At 44.0% G+C, this 23,373-nt stretch overlaps 1 protein-coding gene across 1 annotated transcript; it reads right to left on the bottom strand.

Annotated features, from left to right (window-relative positions):
* Positions 1 to 686: 686 nt before the first annotated feature.
* LOC128628606 (cytochrome P450 4A11-like) lies at positions 687 to 21,736 on the bottom strand. The gene is made up of 9 exons (XM_053673452.1): positions 21,602 to 21,736; positions 21,042 to 21,166; positions 8,555 to 8,709; positions 7,999 to 8,105; positions 7,727 to 7,914; positions 7,490 to 7,623; positions 6,187 to 6,251; positions 5,965 to 6,041; positions 687 to 3,383 (listed from the first exon to the last, which is right to left on the bottom strand). Exons 1-9 carry the CDS (start codon positions 21,734 to 21,736, stop codon positions 3,215 to 3,217), a joined length of 1,155 nt encoding a protein of 384 aa, XP_053529427.1. The 3' UTR covers positions 687 to 3,214.
* Positions 21,737 to 23,373: the final 1,637 nt, after the last annotated feature.

Below are 23,373 nucleotides of genomic sequence, written 5' to 3' on the forward strand. Positions count from 1 at the left end.
CCCTGGAAGCTGGGCCCTGAGCCCCTGCTCACTCTTGCAAAGTCCTGTTAAGACCTACAACTCACTGTGCACCTAAGTCTGGGATTTGAAAACCTTAGTCAGAGTGTTCACCATGCCAGCAACATTCTCCTATGTCCTGGCCCCGGACAGACCTCTCTCTACACAACTGAAAAAAATGATTCAATAGCTCTTACCTGGGAACTGAGTCCAGTGGTCACAACTAAGTTTAGTCCATGGGTGGTGCCCCCAAGTCTCCTTTTTGGACTGTCAGGAGGCCTGTGAGTCAGGATAGGATGAGGCCATCATCCCTCTTCAATATTAAGGGAAGGAACCTGCCAAGATGCTCATCAGGGAGGAGCCTGAGTGAGCTCCTGATTCTGGGCCCTTTTGACCAAGGCTCCACAGGTAGTACTGATTCTGTTTGAGGACTCCTGTTGGTGAGAAACAGAGCTGAGAGCTCTGGAGCCTGAGGGAAAGGGGAGGCTCCACGTGGGAGGGGAGGGCAGAGGCTGGGGACCTGAGAGCACCAGAGATGAGTCCACCTCATGCTTCCAGCTCTCTAGCACACCCTGCTGTGTCCTCTGATCCTGAGCTCTGGTGCATGTGTGTGGTACAGTGTGGTGTTGTTACCCGACTGGTGGCGTGGGTCCTTCTGCTCGCTGCCTGTGAGGCAAAACTCTAAACACAGGGTTTGGTGGAAAAGAAAGAAATTTTTAATTTAACAATCAAGAAAGGCTATTTAAATATTTGTCACAGCAATACCACATACACACAAGAACAAAAAATAACTCAAGAAGAAGCTATGTATGACTAAAGAAGGAATACTAACTTTGTTCTAAGACACGCTAAGAAAAATCTTGTCACCCTCTGCCAGCTCAGTTTTTGGTTGTGCCAGGAACCTCTTCCCCCATCCGAAAGCATGATAAATGTAGGTGGGTTAGCTGCTGTGTAGTCCCTGTTTCGCTTCAGGCATCTTTTGGAGTGTGTGCACCCAGGTTTCCTACTCCTGGTGTGCCTGTGCTCTTCCTGCCGCCACTGGAAGGGCTTGCACTGGCAACCCTTGCCAGGCACTGGTCACCTCCCCACCCACCTCCCCCACCACAGGACTGGTGGTGAGCCTGAGGCCTGTGATAAGGAGGGGGAGCGAGTTGGTTTGGGAGGCTAGGGGTCTGCCCTTAACAGAACTGTGCTGTGTTGTAATGAGTTTTAAATGTTGAAGCTGAGAGTTCAGGGTCCTGCTCCTAACAGGCGGCACCTCATCCCTTGCCCTTCTACAGCCCCTAAGGTCCAGGTCCAGGACTTCCTACTTTTCCAAGAAGAGGGGATATCAAAGGAGGAGGTTGATTTCTGCATCCTGCCCCTTTATAAAGTGAATCTCCTGCAAACAGTTGCATGTAACTCCCTAGTTGCCAGGGGAAAACAAGGGTCTGCAACTCCACCCCTCCTCTGTTTCTGGAGACGGAGTCCTGGTTTCTCCATTTACCTTGTTACAGTGTACAAGGGCACACACAGGAGTAACTGCCCAGGAGTGTGTCTATGTAAGCGTCAGGCATCTGTGTATGTGAACCTGGACTCAGCCTGGGTTTTTCTTATTGCTGGGAGCCAGTAGGGAATCTCCCTGGTCCTTCTCACTGCCTTGGAATGCTGTGGTTAGAGTACGTCAAATGGCTGAACAACTGGCTACTCTAACCTAGGAATGCTGTGGTTAGAGTAAGTCAACGTGGCTGACCACCCAGATTTCCAAGTTCCCATTGTCCTGTGCTCTCTGATCATGGTCACTGAGCCCTTCTGCACCACCTCATGTCAGGGGACCTGCCAAACATCCTACTCAGGATGCTCCCAGTTCCCTTTCCTGCTCTATATCTCTGTCAAGCACTTGGTGCTCACCATGCTCCTCCTTAAAGCAGGGCTGAACTACCCCAGTGACCCAGGAGGCCAGGGGACTGGGGTGGGAGATCCTGGCTGCAGGGACAGAGTCAGAGAGAAGCACTTTGGGGAGGCAGAGTCGGTGCCTCCACCACAGGCAGAGGGTGCCTGGAGAGGTCTGTGTATGCATCCAGGGCCCTAGGTTAGGAATGGCTAGGGTTGGACAGGAGGAGAACCAGTGTTTGGAACCAGCAAGAGAACAGGGCTGGGCTGAGACAGGCTGATGGAGGAACACAAAAGGAACAGAGCCCAGAGTCAGAGGACCATGACCCACTTGGTCACCAAATGTGGCAGGGGTGAAGAAGCCCCTCTGCCTTGAAGGCAGCTGAGCAGAGATGTAGGGCCTGTCCTGGGGGAAAGGCATTGCCAGCTGTTTGCTGGCATCCTCTCTGATAGGACACACATGTCTGCCCACCTGGGCTTCCCCAATCCCTCCTGGACAGCTATCCCCTCTCTGGGCTCTGAGGTGATGGGTTTTGGCACCTCAGAGCAGATATTATCTCCCTGCTTAGTCTTGTCTCTTTCCCCAACCCTATCTTTCTTGCTGCTCTCCATCCAGCTCCTCCCAAGGAATGACAGTGTGAGCTGTATTCTGGGAAGGGAGATAGAAGGAGAGGGTATGAGATTGATAAATGGGTGTACAGGAAACCCACAGAAGGGAACTGGGAACATGGCTGATGGCAGTCACTAGGGACCCATTAGGCAGAAAGACAGCTCAAAAGATGTCCAGTGTCTAATCCCTACAAGATGTAACTATGTCCTCTTATCTGAGTGAGTCCATGTAGTCACAAGTGTCCTCATAAGAGAGAAGGCAATGTGAAGACAGAAGCAGAAAGGACATCGGAGGTGCTGCTGGATTTGTGTACAGAAGAAGGCTCCAGGAGACAAGGGATGTAATAAGGCAGCTCTAGATGCTGGAATGACCAACACAGGGGTTGTCTCCTTGAGCCCTGTAGGTGGTGTGGCCCTACCAACACCTCGAGGTGATCCTGTGAAACACACTTCAGACTTATGAATCCAGATGCTAAGAGAAGATTTGTGGTGTGTTCTGTCACTGAGGTTACGGTAATTTATTATAGCATGTAAAGGGAACTATACAGGGAAGACAAGCAGGAAGAAAGTGAAAATGGCAGATTGGAGGGGCAGACAGAGGACCAGAGGGGGAGGTGATGGAGAATGGCATGTGAGAAGCAGGACTTGGTTAGAAACCCAGAGGATGGCATCATGTAACAGGGAGACAGGATGGCAGGAAGGAGATCCTCAGAGCTTGCTCTTGTCCCAAAATGGATTAGTGGAGCTTTCTGAGCTGCAGGTGGATTCCATTCTTGGAACTCAGAACAACTTTTGATACTGGGATGGGGACTCTAAATAGATCCACCGCCAGCTCAAAGCGAAGCAGGGTCAATGCCACGGCCACCTTCAGCTCCTTCATGGCAAAATTCTTCCCAATGCAGTTCCTGTGCCAGGGAGGAGAAATGACATGAGAACTGGCCTTAAACCCTGTTTTCAGCTGGGCAGCCATTGGCTGCTGAGTCCTTGCTAAGAAACAGGGCATTTGATGTGACTCAATCCATTCCCCTTTGTTTTTAGGACACGCCCACTTCTATCCCTCTGGTCTTGCTTCACATTCTGTACTTGAACTTTGACAAACCCTATCTCTGTATTAGGCATAGTTTCTAACTCCTACTTCTGTAGGAGGCATGAAATCCTAAGAGGGGAAGGTTATTGCCCTAACCCACCAAGTGAAGTCAAATGAATGATTGAAAAGTTATTAATTTGTTTTCTCCTACCACAACCAGTTACTAATTTCACAATGAGGGGGCCAGGTCAGGGTGTGATATGGAGTGGGGTGGGTCATACTCTTAGGTCCTCACTATATAGGGGGATGTCAGGATCTTCATCCTCACAGAGAAGGAGAGACAGGTTTGTGTAAGGAAATCCAACTGGCAATGAGGAAGCTGCAGGGGCAACCAGGGATTAGCGACATTCAACCAGTTGCACCACCTACTTCCCAATCCATGGTCCAGACTCCTGCCACTCCGTTGTCTCTTCAGTCCACCAGCTTCTGTAGCCTTTCTGTCCTACTGCAGAAATGTCCCTCCTTGACATTCATCAGTCCCCACACCTGCACTTCTCTGTCTCCTGAATCCCCTCCCCTGTGCACTGAAGTCCCTTCCATGCCCCCATCATAGGGACAACATGTCCAAGTGCTTCATCTGGCATTAATCCTTCATGGACTGTTGCTTCACTCACCTCTCACTTGTCCAGCTTCACTTCCTAAGTCAGCTCATGTGGTTGAATCACAGACAGGCCCTCCCTCCACCTCTGCCTGCCACATGCTCAAGGTTAAGTCCAAGGACATAACCCTCACACCTTCACTGCCTGTACTTCTTCTTACCCAGACGCCCAAGGCACCATTAGTGTTTTATTTGAAGGACACATCACAGTCCAATGCCTAGGATAGTGCAGAAAACAGAACATTCAACACTCTGCTCATTGAGTGAATGAATGAGTGAAGGAAAGAAGGAATGAATGAAGTGTCTTCAGTAGATGGCTTGTTTCTTGACTGGGAACACCTGGGGGCAGGAACAGCGTCTTTCCCATCTCGTGGCACAAGACTTTGTACACAAAGACAGACTTAAGAAAACATGTATACTTGAATGAAGTTAATTGAATTGTAAAAGTAAATTAAAATTGGAAAAAAGAAAAATACAAGTTCTGAACTAGGAATTGAGCTTCCTAGGGCTCGCCTGTCCTCTAGTGGCAGGCATATGACTTGCAGCCATGGTCTAGGAGGAAAAGACTCAATCCTGGGAGAAAGCAAAGGCTAGAGCCAATCAACCCCTGCAAGGATTTGTTTAGAGCCTATTCTGTACAAGTTGATTCAGCATTTGAAGAATTCACAAAAAAGCTTGTTGCTGAGCCAGTACAAAGGTTAAGGACATTACTATATTACAGAAAGTTTTTTTTAGTCTGCAGATTTTCCAACAGCAGCCCTTCTGGGGTGTAATTGTTCAGCTCAACAGCTATTTCAAACATGCTTTATATTTTACACACCAGGAACCTTTCAAATGTGTGTCATATACCAAATCGTGGGTTTGCTCTCAAAAGAAGTGGTTGTTCTTAGTTTTATGCTTTTTCCTAAACAGTGGGAAGTGTAGATGTGGGGGTTCTGGAAATAATCCCATCTGCATAAACAATTCTGTCAACTGGAAAAGCAATCTGGTTATGTGAATGTTAATGTGCAGTTAATCTTTTGTGGGGGCAGATTGCAAAAGCAAGAATGCATACATTGGTGTAAAACACCTCGCTCTGCACCATTTATGAACAGGGCTTGAACCATCAGGAGAGGCAGGTGGCTGGAAATTGGAACACAAGCAAATATTGCAGATAGAGTGAGTGGCATATCAGTGATGTAAGTGAGGCATTGGCTGCCCTGCCCTGTGAGAAGAGAGGGGAAATTCTGTTTTATGTGTACTGGTAGTGAATAAAAGTGAGTGGAAGCTTAATTTTTATGGAAAATTTTACATTTGAGAAGTTGTATTCCTGAAGTGAGAAAGACACCAGAATAACTGAAGTTTAGAAGAACAGCTGACACTGAATTGTGGGTGGGAAATCGGGAAAGGAACTGTTTGAAGAGTTTGAGACCAATACAAGCCTCTCTGTTTTTGCTGCCTATCCCAGCAAAGGCTTTACTGCATAGTAATATTCACATAAGCATAACAGCTTGGTTCAGTTGGAAAGATCCTATGTATGATATGGGATTTATATACCATAGTTCCACTGTCTACATAGTCCAACATTGGCAAAAATCATAAACTTAAGGACAATCAAGTGTTTGGGAGAAAGTCAGTGGGTAAAGTGTGTGTGTGGTGGCCTGATATGTCATGGTTGTTCTGTGCATATAGACAAGTGCCACCTTCACAACACACCAGCATACAAAGGCATATGTTCGGGCACCACATATAAAAGTAGGAGGTCACAAACTTCGGGGTCCCCATGTGGTGGTGGGCCATCCCCAAGTACATGATGGCTCACCTGGATCCTCCTGAGAAGGGCAGGAAAGCATGGCTGTGTAGATCAGAACCTGGTGCAAAACGGGAAGGGTCAAACACCTGCAGAGAGAGGACCAGGGTCAGGACAGGGAGGGTCAAGCCCCCTCCTTCCAATGCAAGAGGGCACAGGACTCTTGGGGCTGGAAAGAGGAGGAGGTGTTGGCCTAGAGAAATCAAGCCAACCTTCCTCCCACAGCCATCCTACCTCTGGATTGGGCCACACCTTCGGATTGTGGTGAAGACCATACAAAAAAAGGGTGATTTTGATTCCTATATGGCAGGGAGAACAAAGAAGACTGATCATACACATGGCAGCAGAAAACCAGTGAGTTCCCCAAAACTTGGGAGCTGTAGTGAGTGTCAGAGTAGAATGATCCTATTGCAATACCAATGGGTGGATTTGGCAAAGCTCACATGCACACACTAAGAGTACATAACCATGTCCCACGACTGAGAAGCCAGACAGAACTGAAGGCTTACTTTCTGGAGCAACTCAAGATAAATCTCACATTTCTTAGGTGCCCTTAATGGGCCTTTGGGGATTATCCATTAAATCATTCAGTCTTCATTACATCTCTCCAAGGAGGGCACTCTTGTTCCCATTGTTCAGATAAGGCACCTGAGCTTAGAGAGGCCGAGCACATTGCCTATGGTCATAGTTAGGATGTGTCAGGGTTGGGATTCAGACTAAAGTTGAACCTTGAGGTGGCCTCCACCATGACAGGATCTCAGATCTGATCAACATCTGCTCTCTGCCACCAACATGAGGGCTCCTGGGAGACTGGACCACCTGACTCATGGCAGTGGATTTGCTGGTCTTCCTCCTCAGCCTAGACCCCAGAGGAAAGAAACCACATGTACCCCTTCCCCATGTCTGGTTGTTGAGGCAAATCTCACACTGCAAAAAAGAGTTTTAGAGTGAAATTCTGGAAGTTGCATTTAGAGTCCAACATCTCATTGTGAAGAAAATGCCATGGACTGAGTCATTCTTCTATTATCTGGTATGTCTAGAATGATATGCATTTGTCACAGAGGAATTATGCACACATTACATCAAATACAGAGGATATTCAACTAGACATGAGAACGCAGACAAAATTGCCTCAGAGTGTTACAACTTGGAGCTGGGACTGGAGAATGGAGTGTTGGAATCATAGAACATTAGTGCCATCAAATGGAATTACTGTGGCATCATCAAACCATGGATTCTAAATGCGATAGGATGCTAGACTCGAGAATGATAGCAGCTTGGGATTCAATTCATGTGAGATGTCAGAATTGAGGTGGAACCCATTGAGGTAAATGTACCAATGTGATTCATTCTCTATGATTAGAAAGTGGGACTGGTAGTTTGGTCACACCGTGTGACAAGCATTTTATATTCCTAATATAATCTATAAAGGAAATTTATATGTAATGATGAAGAAGCAAGACCAGATAGGTCAGGACCTCATTTGCTATGTGTTGGTGCATAGTACCCAGGTTAGTGAATGTGGTGAAGTTCAGACCTCTGGGTAAGGAGCGTCCATCAGGGAAGGTGATTGGCTTGCTGAGCTCTCTTCCAATAAATGGTACAGGTGGATAGAGTCGCAGTGCCTCCTTGATGCACATGGAGGTATAGGGCATCTGATCCAGCTGATCCCTGAAATAAAGGCAGCCCAATCTGAGGGCAGGCAGGACCCAGGCAGACCTGGGCATCTTGTCTAGCTGAGTGAGTAGGGCTCTCTCATCTCTCGAGTGCTCACCAGGTGATGGAGGTGCCATGTCCCAGGAGGCTCTGGATCTTGCGGCACCTGTGCTGATGCTCGGGGTGTGCAGCCAGAGAGTAGAGGATCCAGGAGATGCCACTGGCTGTGGTGTCATGGCCCTCAAACATGAATGTGTCCACCTCGGCATGGATGTCCTTGTCAGGCAAGCAGCTCCCATTCTCCATCTGGGAAGGCACGGCGAGAGTGCAGGGTTAGTTCCTTCTTATGCCCTTTGGGTGAAGCCTCTGGCCCCTCCTACAAACACTCACTCTGGCAAAGAGGAGAATGTCCAGGAAGTCCAAGTGCCTCTTTCTTCTGACCTCCTCCATTTCTCCCTCCTCTTGCAGATGTGCCTTCCTCAACTTGATCACTCGCTCTGTCACAGAACAGTGGTCCCCGGGCAGGGCTCAGGGCTTTAGACGTCCAGAAGGAGCAGCTAACAGAAGACCCACATGCCCTTGCCCTGTTCTAGTCTGGGTGCCATGAGTCAGAATGAGTGTGGGAGTGGGGGTACACATCAGGTGGGAGAGGTCCATCACCACCTGATTGGAAGTCAGGCCTCTGCTCAACAGCACACCCATGGAGTAGGGTCTGCTTGAATGCCACTTGCAGGGGGTGACATCACCAGTATGGTGATATGGGTCAATCCCAGCACAAGCCCTGGCACCCTAACACCTTGGCTCCCAAGCCCTGCACCAGGAGAGTACCCAGTGTGGGTATTTGCATTTCCTGAAGAGCACCAGTGGGCACTTTCTGAGGGTCAGGGCCAGTCCCTTTGGGATGTGCCTGATGAGGGACAGGAGCAGCCCAGGAGGTGAATCTAACCTGTGTGCTGATGGGCGAGCTGGCAGGCCCTGTGGTTCCAGCGGCCCTCAGGAGTCAGCCCATAGATGATGTCATTCTGGTAGAAGAAACTTCTCACTCGAGAAAAAAAGAGTTTTTTCACATCCTCAATGGTCTGGAGGTAGGACTGGGAGTTCCTGAAGGAGAAGATAGAGAAAAGACTAGGGTATTGAGAGGCCTCTGTCCTTGGGGTTCTAGGTGGGAGTTTCTGTAAACAATGGGGACAGGTGGCACTGAGGCATTCACTGCTTCTGTCTTCTTGCCCTTGGGACCCTCAGTCCTTTAGAAGTGATATGAACAAGGAGGGAAGATGGTGGTGAGTTAGGTGGGAGCAGAGTCCACTTCCCCTGTGCACAGATGGAAAACCTAGCTGATCTTCTGAGGAGCAGACTGAACAGCCAGTGGTATGCCAGCAGAGAGGAAGATTGGAGGCTAATCTATAGAGGACATTGAAAAAACAGATGCTAAGGAGAGTGTTTTGGGTGTTAAAGTTTCTGGTACCAGCTCGGGGAACAAGGCAACTGCAGGCCCAGACCTGGCACCCATTGGGTCTGATGCTGGATTCTTTGGAGAGAGTCAGTCAATATCCTCCTCCCCGACTAAACAAGGTTTGAGCAGCACCAGGATGGACCTGGGTGCTTTAAGTCACTAGGGGGAATAGGGACGAAGCGGCAAACACACAGAGGCAGTGTGCACCCACCGAAACTGTGGACGGCGGCAGGGAAGAGTTGGTCTGTGATGGCCCCTGACTCAGATAGTCCTCAGTCTGGTTGGAGAGTTGGGCTGTGTGGGAGGCCAGGTGCTTGTTTAGAGTGGCAGAGTTGAATAGGAGGAATTATTCCAAAAGAAAAGAAGAAAAGATGCACTCAGTGCCTACTTAGGGAATTATCCCACAGCAGCAGCTAGCGACTCCCCAGGCTGTACCCCTGTGGCCTCTGCAGCCTCACCTGTGGGCCCACCTCTGCTATCAGGATGCCAACTATATTCCTAGCCCCAGCTGCAGTGGTGAATGGCACCCAGCTGAGTCTGTGAGCCCAGTGGTGCACCACCAACCCAGCCACCCCCCATGCCATTGCAGCTGCCATATTAGTATTGGAGGCTGGCATGTGTCCAACACCACCACCAGCAATCCCACTGGAGCAGTAGAGGCTGAGACCTCATGCTTGAAGCCCAGGAATGAGCGTGGCTCACCCTGCTGCCCAGAGGCACCTTGTGCCCCACCCCATCACCCTGTACCAGCATCCTCAATGGCAGCCATGGCCAGAGCCTCCACCCTGAAGGGTTGACTGGCTCTAAGAGGAAGGTGGAGACACCTTTGCAGAGGGGAGCAGCAGGACTCAGGGAGTCAGCTATCCCCAGAGAGACTTAATCTAGTGTGGGGAGTTTCTGAGAGTCCCTAGCATTTAGAAAGCAAAGAGTGAGAAGGTGGTATGTGAGGTGCCCCTAATTGATACACCTCAGGGACAGCACAACTGGTGGACTTAAGGCATAAGCCAGGCTCAGAGGGGAACTGGGGGCCCTGGCAGTGAACTGAGGAACTGGGCTGGAGCTGGACAACTGCAGAACGTGGCTCAGGACTGGCCCCCATCCCTGCAAAACCACGGGAAGGGAGAAAAAGGAAACCAATTCCCTCTCAACCTGATGCAGCCAGGAATACCAGCAGACCTGGCTTGGCTTGTTTAAAGCCAGCAGGAGGCTTTTTAAAAAAAATTCCTTCTCCTTTCTTCTTCAGAATTGTTCCTTTCTTCCTTTTTTCTTCTTTCCTTCCTTCTTTCCTTGGTTCCTTTCTTCCTTCCTTCCTTCCTTCCTTCCTTCCTCCCTTCCTTCATTCCTCCCTTCCTTCCTCCTTCCTCCTTTCCTTTTTTTTTATTCTGACAAGTGAGATGATAAAACTTGGATCTGTGAAAGAACCAGAGTTAGACTGAAAGAGGGGACATGGAAACATCTGAGACAGTGAGACAAATTTGACTGTGCTGCTCCAGAAAAGTTGCAAGTTATTGTATATTTGCATTATAATTTTTCTGATATATTCATGTTTTATTAGTATTTTTAATATCTCTTATTTCTGTTTAGTTTGCTTCACTTGGTCTTTTTAATTGCATGGTTTGACTGGTCTGCCTTGTTTTCTCTTTCATAGAGTATTTTAAATTATTTTTGCTTCACTTCACTTGTGTTTTAATAGCACACTACTCTAGGTCTTGTAGTTTCTATTTTTGTTATCCAGATCACATTGATTCTGTCATAGGATTGTTGCTCCATTACTATTGTAAATAACTGCTGTTCCATACAATTGTAAATACTACACAGCAACCCTCCTGGATCTTAACCCACTTCATAGTTACCTCAATTCTATTACCGTAGTGGCTAACTATTTTCTCTCACACACTACACCTATTATCTATCTTTACTCTCACTTTACCTCATAATCTGACCTTCCACAAGCTCACTGAATTCTAGATCCAGCTCACAATTCTCCCCTCACCCACTAACAAGAGTCTCATATTTTTCCATCCTTTCTAAAAAGTGGCTAATTGGGGGAAATTTCATGGTTAACAGTATACATATCGAAACGATCTCCTATATGTTCTCTATGGGTTGGTAGTTTAAATACCATACAATACACTCCACTGTCTTAAACCATTTTGCCTGCCCACTCCAACTGACCACAAAAAAGAGTAGGCTGGAGATATGAACACCAGGATACCTGCTGGAAGAACAAACACACCAACAAAAGAATCACCAACAGATAACAATGAAAGAAAGTGAAGGAGAGAGTAGAAGACACACTAACCTCAACCCAGAACCTATGTGGAAATACAACTAAATGGTGGAGAAATTCCCCAGAACAAACAACTGAACAAGAGCGAGAGAGAGGCCTCAAAACCTTGTACACAGAGAAGAACCAGTTTCAACACAACCTGTCCACACCTGCAAAACAGAATACAAAATGTGGTGGATGGAGTGACCCTCAGTTCACCAGTTGGAGGGAGGGACCCATCAAAGACACACCCAACAACAATCAAAATGCAAAGATATACAGAGAGCCAACATAAAGAACAGCCCAACACCAAAAGCTCAGGAGATCAAGGAGACTGCACTGCTGAATCTCACAGGTCTTCTACCACGGAAATTTACACCAGAAACCCGAGGACTCAGAACAGATCAATTTAAGAAGGAGAGGCTAAAAGAAGAGTCTCACAAACAATGAGAAAACAAAGAAACAATCACAAAAGAAAGAAAAGGAGGAAGCCTCAGAAAGAATGTGAAATAAAATAGAGGCAACTCAACTATCTGATATTGACCTCAAAGGAATGGTTATCAGGAAGCTCAAGAAGCTCACAGAGAATTATCAAAAACTATAGAGAAATTACAATGAACTCACTGCAAACTATAGTAACATGACAAAGAAAATGGAAACTATCAACAAGGACCAAGAGGAAATGAAGAATACAATTTCCAAAATGAAGAACACAGTAGAAGCAATCTAAAGCAGGTTCAGTGAAGCAGAGGATCTGATCAGCAAGCTGGAGGATAAGGTAGAAAAAAGCACCCAGAAAAAGCAAGAAAAGGAAAAGAGACTCAGAAAGAATGAGGAGGGGTTAAAGGAAATGTAAGACAACATGAAAAATAATGATATCCCTATAATAGGGATACCAGAAGGAGAAGAAGAAAAGCAAAGGATAGAAAACCTGTTCAGAAAAGCAATGCTGGAAAACTTCCCTGATTTGATGAGAGAAAAAGTCACACAAATCCAGGAAACACAGAGAATCCCAGTCAAGATGAACCCAAAGAGGCCCACTTCAAGACATATCATAATTAAAATGAAAAAATCTCAAGACAGAAAGAGAATCTGAAAGGCAGCAATAAAGAAACAGGAAGTAACATACAAGGGAGCCCTGATAAGACTAGCAACTGACTTCTGGAAAGCTTCAAGCAAGAAGAGAATGGCAAGAAATATTCCAAGTAATGAAAACCAAGGGTCTGCAACCGAGACTACTTTTTCTAGCAAAGCGCTCAATTTAAATGGAAGGCCAAATAAGAAGCTTCCCAGACAAAAGAAGCCTCAAAGAACATACCTTCTCCAAACCAGCTCTGCAAGAGATGCTACAAAGTCTGCTTTGTTTTCCAGGCAGGAAAACAGTGACAGACAGAGGAGGACAGGTATGAAAAAACGGCAATAAATAAGTACCTATCAATAACAACCTTAAACAAAATAGATTAAATGCCCCAATCAAAAAACAGAGAATAGTTAAATGGATAAAAAATCATGACACACACATATACTGTCTACAAGACACCCACCTCAGAACACAGGACATACATAGACTGAAGTGAAGGGCTGGAAACAAATATTCCAAGCAAATGGACAGGGAAAAGAAGCTGGGGTAGCAATACTCATATCAGACAAAATAGACTTAAAAAAAAAAGAGCCATAAAAGGAGATGCAGAAGGTCACTTCATAATACTCAAGGGAAGAATCCATCAAGAAGACATAAACATTATAAATATATATGCACCCAACATAGGAGCACCCAAATATATAAAGAAAGTCTTAGAGGACTTCAAGAAAGATATTGACAGCAACACAATTATAGTAGGAAATTTTAACACCCCACTGTCAAAAATAAATATTCTCCCATGCAAAATATCAACAAAGATATAGTGGCATTGAATAAAGGCCTAGATGATGTGAACTTTACTGATATATATATATATATATATATATATATATATATATATATATATATATAGCTTTTCCTCTCAAAGAAGCAAAATATGCATTCTTTTCAAATGCACATGGTATATTTTCAAAGATAGACCACATGACAGGACACCAAACAAGCCTCAACAAATTCAAGAAAATTAAAATCATATGAAGGATTTACTCCAACCACAAGGGACTGGAAGTAGAAACCAACCTCAAAGGAAAAAAATCCCAAAACACTCAAACTCATGGACATAGAGTAGCGTGCTATTAAACAATGAATGAGTCAAGGATGAGATTCAGAAAGGAATCAAAAAGATTCTGGAAACAAATGAAAATGAACTCACAATAATCTAAAACTGATGGGACACAGTGAAGGCAGTCCTGAGAGGGAAGTTCATAGCGATACAGGCCTGCCTAAAAATGATTTAATAAATTTCAAACAAATGACCTAACTCAATGCATACAAGAACTCGAGGATCAATGACAAAGACAGCCCAGAGCAGGCAGCAGGTAAGAAATAACCAAGACTGGAGCAAAATTAAATGACATAGAGAGTAAAAGCACAATTCTAAGAATCAATGAATCCAGGAGCTGGTTCTTGTAGAAGATAAACAAAATTGACAAGCTTTAAGCAGACTCATCAAGAGAAGAAGAGAGAGGACCCAAATAAACACAATCAGACATGAAAGAGGAAAGATTACAACTGACACCACAGAAATACAAAGCATTGTAAGAAAGTACTATGAAGAACTATATACCAAGAAATTTAAAACCTAGGTGAAATGGGCAAATTTCTAGAAAAATATAATCTTCCAAAAGTGAATGAAGAAGAAGCAGAAAGCCTGAACAACCAATAACAGTTGATGAAATTGAAGCAGTAATCAAAAAGCTTCCAACATAGCAAAGTCCTGGATAGGACCGTTTCACAGGAGAACTTTATAAAGTATTTAAGGAAGAACTAACCCCTGTTTTTCACAGATTATTTCAAAAAATTCAAGAAGATGGAACACCCAAATTTGTTTTTGAAGCCAGCATCATCTTAATCCCAAAATCAGATAAAGACACAACAAAGAAAGAAAACTTCAGGCAAATATCACTTATGAACATAGACACTAAAATCCTCAACAACATACTGGCAAACTGTATCCAGGAATATGTTATAAAGATCATATGTCATGATCAAGTGGGATTCATCCCAGGGATGCAAGGATGGTACAATATTTGCAAACCAATAAATGTAATACATCACCCAAACAAAACGAAAGACAAAAATCACACGATAATATCAATAGATGTGGAGAAAGTATTTGATAAGGTACAGCACCTATTTATGTTAAAAAGCACTTAGCAAAGTGGGAATAGAGTGAGCATACAGGCCTTATATGAGAGACTTACAGCCAACATCAAACTCAATGGGCAAAAACTTAGAGCTTTCCCACTAAGATCAGGAACAAGACAAGGATGCCTGCTTTCACTACTCCTTTTCAACATAGTATTGGAAGTCCTGGCCACAGCAATCTGACAACAATGAGAAATACAAGGCATCCAAATTAGACAGGAGGAAGCAAAACTCTCCTTGTTTGCAAATGACATCATAGTGTACATAGAAAATCTTATAGACTCCACCCAAGAACCTACTCGACCTAATAAGTGAATTTGGCAAAACGGTGGGATACAAAGTCAATATTCAGAAATCAAAGGCATTTCTGTACACCAAGAATGAAATATCAGAAATAGAAACCAGGAAAAAAATTCTTTTTGATATAGGAAAAGGAAACATAAAGTACCTAAGAATAAACCTAACTGAGAAGGTAAAAGACCTGTACTCAGAAAACTATACAACACTGAAGAAAGAAATTTAGGAAGACACAAGCAAATGGAAGCATGTACCATGCTCATGGATTAGAAGAATTAACATCATCAAAATGTCCATAGTACCCAAAAGCGATTTATAGATTCAATGCAATCCCTATGCATTGAAGTGCCAATGCACAGTATTAAAGTGCCAATGACATATTTCACAGATATAGAACAAACATTTCAGAAATTCATATGGAACAACCAATGACCTTGAATAGGTGCAGCAATTTTGAGAAAAGAGCAAAGTAGGAGGCATCACAATACCTGGCACCAAAGTGTAGTCCAAGGCCACTGTAATCAAAACAGGCAGGTACTGGCATAAGAACACATACATAGATCAATGGAACAGAACAGAGAGCCCAAATATAAACCCAAGTGTCTATGGTCAATTAATATTTGACAGGGGAAAAGAAGCATAAAGTGGAGTAAAAATATCCTCTTCAACAAATCTTGCTGGGAGATCTGGACAGATACCTGCGGAAAAATAAAACTCAATCACAAACTTACACCATACACAAAAATAAATTCAAGGTGGATAAAGATGAAAACCTTGACAGGAAAATCTCAGACATTCAACACAGCCACATCTTCACTGATGTGTTTCTTTTTTAAAAATTTTATTGATTATGTCATTATAGTTGTTCTATTCCCCCCCTTCATTCCCCTCCACCCTGCACCCCCGTCTCCTACCATTCCCCCCTTTAGTTTATGACCACATGTCTCAAGTTCTTTAGATTCTATATTTCCCATACTACTCTTGCCCTCCCCTATCTATTTTCTACATACCACCTATGCTTCTTATTTTCTGTACCTTCTCCCCCCTTCTCCTCCTCCCACTCCCCTGTTGCTAACCCTCCATGTGACCTTCATTTCTATGGTTCTGCTCCTGAGCTAGCTGTCCTCTTAGTTTGCTTTTGTTTTAGGTGTGGCTGTTAATAACTGTGAGTTTGCTGTCCTTTCACTGTTCATATTTTTTAAAATATATTTTATTGATTATGCAATTATACTTGTGCTATTTTCCCCATTCGTTTTCTTCCACCCTGCACACCCCTTCCCCTACCATTCCCCCCTTTAATTTATGAGTACGTGTCTCAAGTTCCTTAGGTTCTATATTTCCCCTACTATTCTTGCCCTCCCCCCTACCTATTTTCTACCAACCCTTTATGCTACTTATTTTCGTACCTTCTCCTGCCTTCTCCTTCTCCCACTCCGCTGTTGCTAACCCTCCATGTGATCTTCGTTTCTATGGTTCACTCCTGATATAGCTGTCCTCTTAGTTTGCCTTTGTTTCAGGTGTGGTTCTTAATAACTGAGTTTGCTGTCGCTTCACTGTTCATCTTTTTTGTCTTTTTTTTCTTAGATAAGTCTCTTTAACATTTCATATAATAAGGGCTTGGTGATGATGAACTCCTTGAATTTGATCTTATCTGAGAAGGACTTTATCTGTCCTTCCATTCTAAATGAAAGCTTTGCTGGATAGAGCAATCTTGGATGAATGTCCTTGTCTTTCATGACTTGGAATACTTCTTTCCAGCCTCTTCTTGCCTGTAAGGTGTCTTTTGAGAAATCCGCTGACAGTCTGATGGGAACTCCTTTGTAGGTGACTGTCCCTTTATCTCTTGCTGCTTCTAGGATTGTCTCCTTCATTTTACTCTTGGCTAATGTAATTATGATGTGCCTTGATGTGTTTCTTCTTTGGTCCAACTTCTTTGGTACTCTCTGAGCTTCCTGGATTTCCTGCAAGTCTATTTCCTTTGCCAGATTGGGGAAATTCTCCTTTATTATTTGTTCAAATAAGCTTTCCACTTGTGGCTGTTCCTCTTCCCCTTCTGGTACCCCTATAATTTGGATGTTGGAGCATTTAAAGATGTCCTGGAGGTTCCTAAGGCTCTCCTCATTTTTTTGAATTCTTGTTTCTTCATCCTTTTCTGTTTGGTCATTTTTTCCTTTCTTCTGGTCCACTCCCTTGATTTGAGTCCCAGTTTCCTTTCCATTACTATTGGTTTCCTGTGCATTTTTTCTTTTAATTTATTTATTTTTATTGATTATGCCATTACAGTTGTTCTATTTCCCCCCTTCATTCCCCTCCACCCTGCCTCCCCGTCCCCATTCCCCCCCTTTAGTTTATGACCATGTGTCTCAAGTCCTTTAGATTCTATATTTCCTATACTATTCTTGCCCCCCTCCATCTATTTTCTATCTACTGTCTTTGCTACTTATTTTCTGTATCTTCTCCCCCTTCTTCTCCTCCCACTCCCCTGTTGCTAACCCTCCTTGAGATCTTCATTTCTATGTTTCTGCTCCTGATCTAGTTATCCTTTTAGATTTCTTTTGTTTTAGATGTGGTTGTTAATAACTGTGAGTTTGCTGTCATTTCACTGTTCATGTTTCTTTAACTTCTTTTTCTTAGATAAGTCACTTTAACATTTCATATCATAAGGGCTTGGTGATGATGAACTCCTTGAATTTGATCTTATCTGAGAAGCACTTTATCTGTCCTTCCATTCTAAATGAAAGTTTTGCTCGAGAGCAATCTTGGTTGTAGGTCTTTGGATTTCATGACTTGGAATACCTCTTTCTAGCCCCTTCTTGCCTGTAAGGTCTCTTTTGAGAAATCTGCTGACAGTCTGATGGGCACTCCTTTGTAGGTTGACTGTCCCCTTATCTCTTGCTGCTTCTAGGATTCTCTCCTTCATTTTAATCTTTGTTAATGTAATTATGATATGCCTTGGTGTGTTCCTTCTTGGGTCCAATTTCTTTGGTACTCTCTGAGCTTCCTGGATTTCTTGGAAGTCTATTTCCTTTGCCAGATTGGGGAAATTCTCTTTTCTTATTTGTTCAAATAAGTTTTGCACTGGCAGCTGTTCCTTTCCCCCTTCCGGTACCCCTATAATTCGGATGTTGGAGCATTTAAAGATGTCCTGGAGGTTCCTAAGACTCTCCTCATTTCTTTGAATTCTTGCTTCTTCACTCTTTTCTGTTTGGCCATTATTTGCCTTCTTCTGGTCCAACCCATTGATTTGAGTCCCAGTTTCCTTTTCATCGCTATTGGTTTCCTGTGCAATTCCATTCATTTCAATTAGTTTTGCCTTCATATATTTGTCTAATTTGTGGCTATAATCAACCAGTTCTGCGAGGATCCTGATGACCAGTGTTTTAAACTGTGCGTCTGAGAGTTTTGCTATTTCTTCATGGCTTAGATTTATAGGCTGTGGGGCTTTGAGATCTTCTTGAGCTATTTTTGGTCTGTTTGCACCTTTTAAGTGTGAGGAGCGGAGCCTTGGACTCCCAGGTCGCTGGGTTGTGATGCTGCATGTAGGGGTGTGGTCAGAGCGGGGAAATGGCGGCACCCTCTGTTGTTTTGTGCAGCTGGGTGAGGAGCAGAGCCTTAGGTGGTTCACCAGGGCCGGGCCACTCAGAGTCGCTGGGTTATGATGCTGTATGTGGAGATGGGGTCAGAGCAGGGAAATGGCGGCCCCCTCCCTGCCGTTTGCTGTGGGGACCCGCTGGTTCCTGGTCCAATCGCCCACTCCCTCGCTTGTCTATCCACGCACAAATGTGTGACCACAGTCAACACGCAGCCCTGGTCCCTCACTGTTTTCCCATGGTCGCTCTCTTGGTCGCTCACTAGGTCCAACCCTGGGCCTGTATTTTGCACACCTGAGTCCATCTGACTGAGTTTTCCTGTGCAACCCACTCCACCAGCTGCTGACTTCGCCCCTTACTGGTCAGGCTGAAGAATTTGTTGTTAACAGACTTCTGAAAAGTTCAATTTTCGGTGATCTGGCTGTGTTTTCTGTTGCTAATACTTAGTTGTCTCTAAACTTGGTTGTGTGAGAAGGCACGGCATATCCACCTATGCTTCTATCTTGGCGGAAGTCCCTCCTGTGCATTTTTAAAATTTCAATTAGTTTAGCTTTCATATGTTCCTCTAATTTGTGTGACTAAAATCAACCAGTTCTGTGAGCATCCTGATCACCAGTGTTTTGAACTGTGCATCTGAAACTTTGGCTATTTCTCGGTTGCTTAGAGTTATGGACTCTGGGGCTTTGAGTTCTTCTTTAGCCATGTTTGGTCTGTTCGTGCCCCTTACATATGAGGAGAGGAGCTTTAGGTGTTCACAAGGGCAGGGACACCCAGGTCACTGGTGTGTGAAGCTGTATGTGGGGGCAGGGTCAGAGCGGGGCCATGGCCGTCCTCCCTGCTGCTTCCCGCCACTGGGGCCTGAGCAATCCGTCTCCCTGCTCGCTCCTTCAGTGTTTTATCTGCACACGAATGTGTTACCGCGATCAGCCTGCTGCCTTGTGCCCTCACTGGGTTTACCCTTTGCAGCCCCATGCCTGGGATCTGCCAACCACCAACCGCGTGCCTGGGTAGGTCTGGCCGAGTTTTCCTGCCCAACCCAGATCCACCAGCCACTGGCTCTACCCCTCTTACCGCTCTAGCTGAAGGGTTCCTTGTTGTCAGATTTCAATAGTTTAATTTTCTGTGTTACAGCTGCATATTTGCTGTCCTAAAACTTTGTTATCTTTAAACATGGTTGTGTGATAAGGCACAATGTTTCCACCTATACCTCCATCTTGGCGGAAATCTGATGTGTTTCTTAAAGCAAGGAACATAAAGGAAAGTGTAAACAAGTGGGACCTCATCAAATTAAAAAGCTTCTGCATGGCTAAAGAAAAATATTAAAAGAGAACCAAGTATATGGAGATACATATCTGCCAATGATGCCTCGGAAAAGCATTTGATCTCCAAAATATATAAAGAACTCACATGACTCCATTCAGGAAGGAAAAAAACCGAATTAAAAAGTGGGCAAGAGAATTGAACAGACACTTCTCCAAGAAGGACATACAGAGGGCCCAGAGACATAGAAAAAGGTACTCAGCATCACTAGTTATCAGAGATGAAAATTAAAACTCCAATGAGATACCAGTTCACACAGGTCAGAATGACCATTGTCAACAAATCAACAAACAAGTGCTAGAGAGCATGAGGAGAAAAGAGAACCCTAGTGCACTCTTGGTGGGAATGTAGACTGGTACAACCACTGTGAAAAACAGCATGGAATTTCCTCAGAAAACTAAAAATGGAACTGTCTTTTGACCCAGCAATTCCACTGGGGGATTATATCCTAAGAACCTTGAAACACCAATCCAAAAGAACCTACGCACCCCAATGTTCATAGCAACAGAATTTATAATAGCCAAGTGCTGGAAGCAACCTAACTGCCCATCAGTAAATGAATAAATCGAAAAATCATGCTATATTTACACAATGGAATATTAGGCACCAGAGAGGAAGATGGAGTTCCTACCTCCTGCAACAGCATGGATAGAACAGGAGAGCATTATGCTAACTGAAATAAGCCAAGCCTTGAGGGATACATACCATGTGATCTCACCTTTAAGTGGAACATTATCAACAAAAGAGGAAACAAGCAAAATATAACCAGAGACATTAAAATTAAGAACAATATGACAGTAACCAGAGGGGAGGGGAAAGGGTCTAGTGGGGGGAAGGGGTTTCAGGAACTATTATAAAAGACACATGGACAAAACCAAAGGGAGGGTGGAGGAAGAGAGGGAGTTGGATTTGGCTGGGATGATGGGGAGTGGTGGTGGGGAAATGCAGACAACTGTAATTGAACAAAAATAATATAATTTAAAAAAACAAACAAAGAAGTGATATGAACCAACAGGAATGAGCCTATGCCAGGGAATAGGGATCTGTGGGTGAGTCAAGCTTTGGTCTGGACTGCAATTTGTTCATGGTCAGCAGCTCTGGACAGATTCTTGCTTTTTGAGTTGGTGAGCCTCACTACTGCCTGAACTGCCTCTCCACTGAGTCCATATCAGTTGATAGAAACAAAAAGCCTGCAGCTGCAGGATCATCACAGACCTGTCTGTCTGGATGCTGCCTTGCTGGCTGAAGGCGCACTTCATGATGGTGTCCAGGGTCATCAAGGAGACATGTTCAAAGATCTCCAGATGGGAGTCCTGGCTGATGAGCTCCTCCCATTTGTCCTGTAGTGGGAGGGAGACATTGACCCAAGTCTACTGCTCCAGAGGGCAGTAGCTGACAAAGCCATTTTGTCTCTTTCTCTCCAGACACCTGTTTGGCATCCCTCACTTTCCAGAGCAGAGGCATTATAGCACATTTAGACAGTAAGGCAAATGATAAATTTTGAGCTATATTCTCACAACCTTTGATTATAAAATTGAAGACATTTACTCGTAATGGCTTGAAATACTTTTGAAATTTAGAAATCAGTTATGGTAATCACATTTAAGCAGACCAGAAAACATTGTTTCTCAGGGGACAAAGAGGGACTTTTGTGTAGGGTTAAGCTAGAACTGAGGGACACCTGCTGCCCTCTAACTCTAGGTAGCAAATATGTCAAGGCAAGAGGAAACATAAGTGACCAGTACTAGGGCCACTAAGGAAGGAACACCAGGTACTTTAACTCTTTCATTCATCAAATGAGCAGAGCTGTTGAGATCGGAGACCAGGTACCAGATGATGCGATGGCAGGACCTGGCTCTGTGAGTGAGGATGTAATCTCCATTCCCTTCCACACAGTGACTCAGTTTCATGTTGAAGCCTGTGCTCCAAACCAGAGTCCACCTGAATGTCATCCTGGGATGTCACCAACTGTGAGCACAGTGCCCTATGATCACACATAGGCTAGGATGTGGCAGGGTTGGGATTCAGAACACAGGTGAACTATGAAGTGGCCTCTAGATATGGCAGGATCTCAGATCTGGTCATCAGCTGCTCTCTGCCACCAACCTGAGGGCTCCTTAGAGACTGGACCATCTGACTCATGGCAGTGGGTTTGCTGAGCTTCCTCATTTGTCTAGACCCCAGAGGAAAGTAACTGCATGTATTCCACCTAATTGTCTCGGCAACCTTCCCATCTCAGAGAACTAGAATTTTAGAGTGATGTTCTGCAGTCCTCATCTGGAGTTCAACATCTCCTTCTGAAGTTTCAATGGACTGAGTCATTATTATGTTAAGTGGCATGTATACAGTTCTTTGCATTTGTTGCAAAAAAAGTTGCTATACACATATTACATGACATATGGGGGATATTGAAATAGAGGGGACAATGCAGACAGAATTGCCCCTAGAGTTTTGTAACCTGGAGTTGGGATTAGAGCATGGAGTAGTGGCTTTGATGGAGTTTCACTGGCCAGGCAGAATGGGAAGTGGGAGAACCTGCCCTAGTCACTCTTCTATTCCCCACCCCACCCCCGTGGTTGAGCTCTTAAATGTGGCTTAGGACCTGCATATTTCCTTAGTGTTTTTTCTCATAGTGGCCTAGTTCTCTTTCTGCTCAGCAAATACCTTTGCATCCTGTATGCCCAAAGTTTCTGGCCTTTTGACTTTGAATGTTAACTTTTTCTGTAAGGCCCTTATATGGCTCTTTTACCTGAATAAATCCTGGGTGCTTTTCAAAGTTCAGCTTAGATGTCCTTGATTCTGGAAAGCCTTCCCTGATCTCACCCCTTAGGTTGCTTAGGTGTCTTTTCTTCTCATTTCTCTACCTTCTCTTCTTAATTAACACCACTTGTCCAAAACTGGCTTATCTGTAACCTTGGCTCATTACAATGTCTTCATTAGTCCTTGTACAACTTCTTTCCCTCTCTGTCTCCTTCTCTCTTCTCTCTCTCTTTCTCTCTCTCCCTCTCCCTCACATGCACACACCCACAGACACATACACACACACAACCCAACCCAAGACTTAATATCAGCAAAAATTACATTTAAGTATCAATTTTCTTTTTCATCTCCAGTAAACACCATTGTAAAATTTGTACTTATTATTTCTTTGATTTTCAACACACACATATCATGTTTGATATTTTTTAAATTTATAAAAATTAAAAAAATTTATAAAAATTGAAATAAATTTATAAATTGAAATTTATAAAATTTAAAAAAATTGAAATTTATAAAAATTAAAATAAATTTTATGCTGTATGCAATCTTCTGAAACTCGCTTTTTTGTTTCAATATAAATGTTTCCAAGTTTCATCTCCAGTAAACACCACTGTAAAATTTGTACTTATTATTTCTTTGATTTTCAACACACACATATTGTGTTTGATATTTTTTGAAATTTATAAAAATTAAAATAAATATCATGCTGTATGCAATCTTCTGAAACTCGCTTTTTTGTTTCAATATAAATGTTTCCAAGTTTCATTCAAACTCTAATATGGGCTAT

Source organism: Artibeus jamaicensis, unplaced genomic scaffold, assembly GCF_021234435.1.
Source record: "Artibeus jamaicensis isolate MK-2021 breed Jamaican fruit bat unplaced genomic scaffold, CSHL_Jam_final contig_866, whole genome shotgun sequence".
Taxonomy (NCBI): Eukaryota; Metazoa; Chordata; class Mammalia; order Chiroptera; family Phyllostomidae; genus Artibeus; species Artibeus jamaicensis.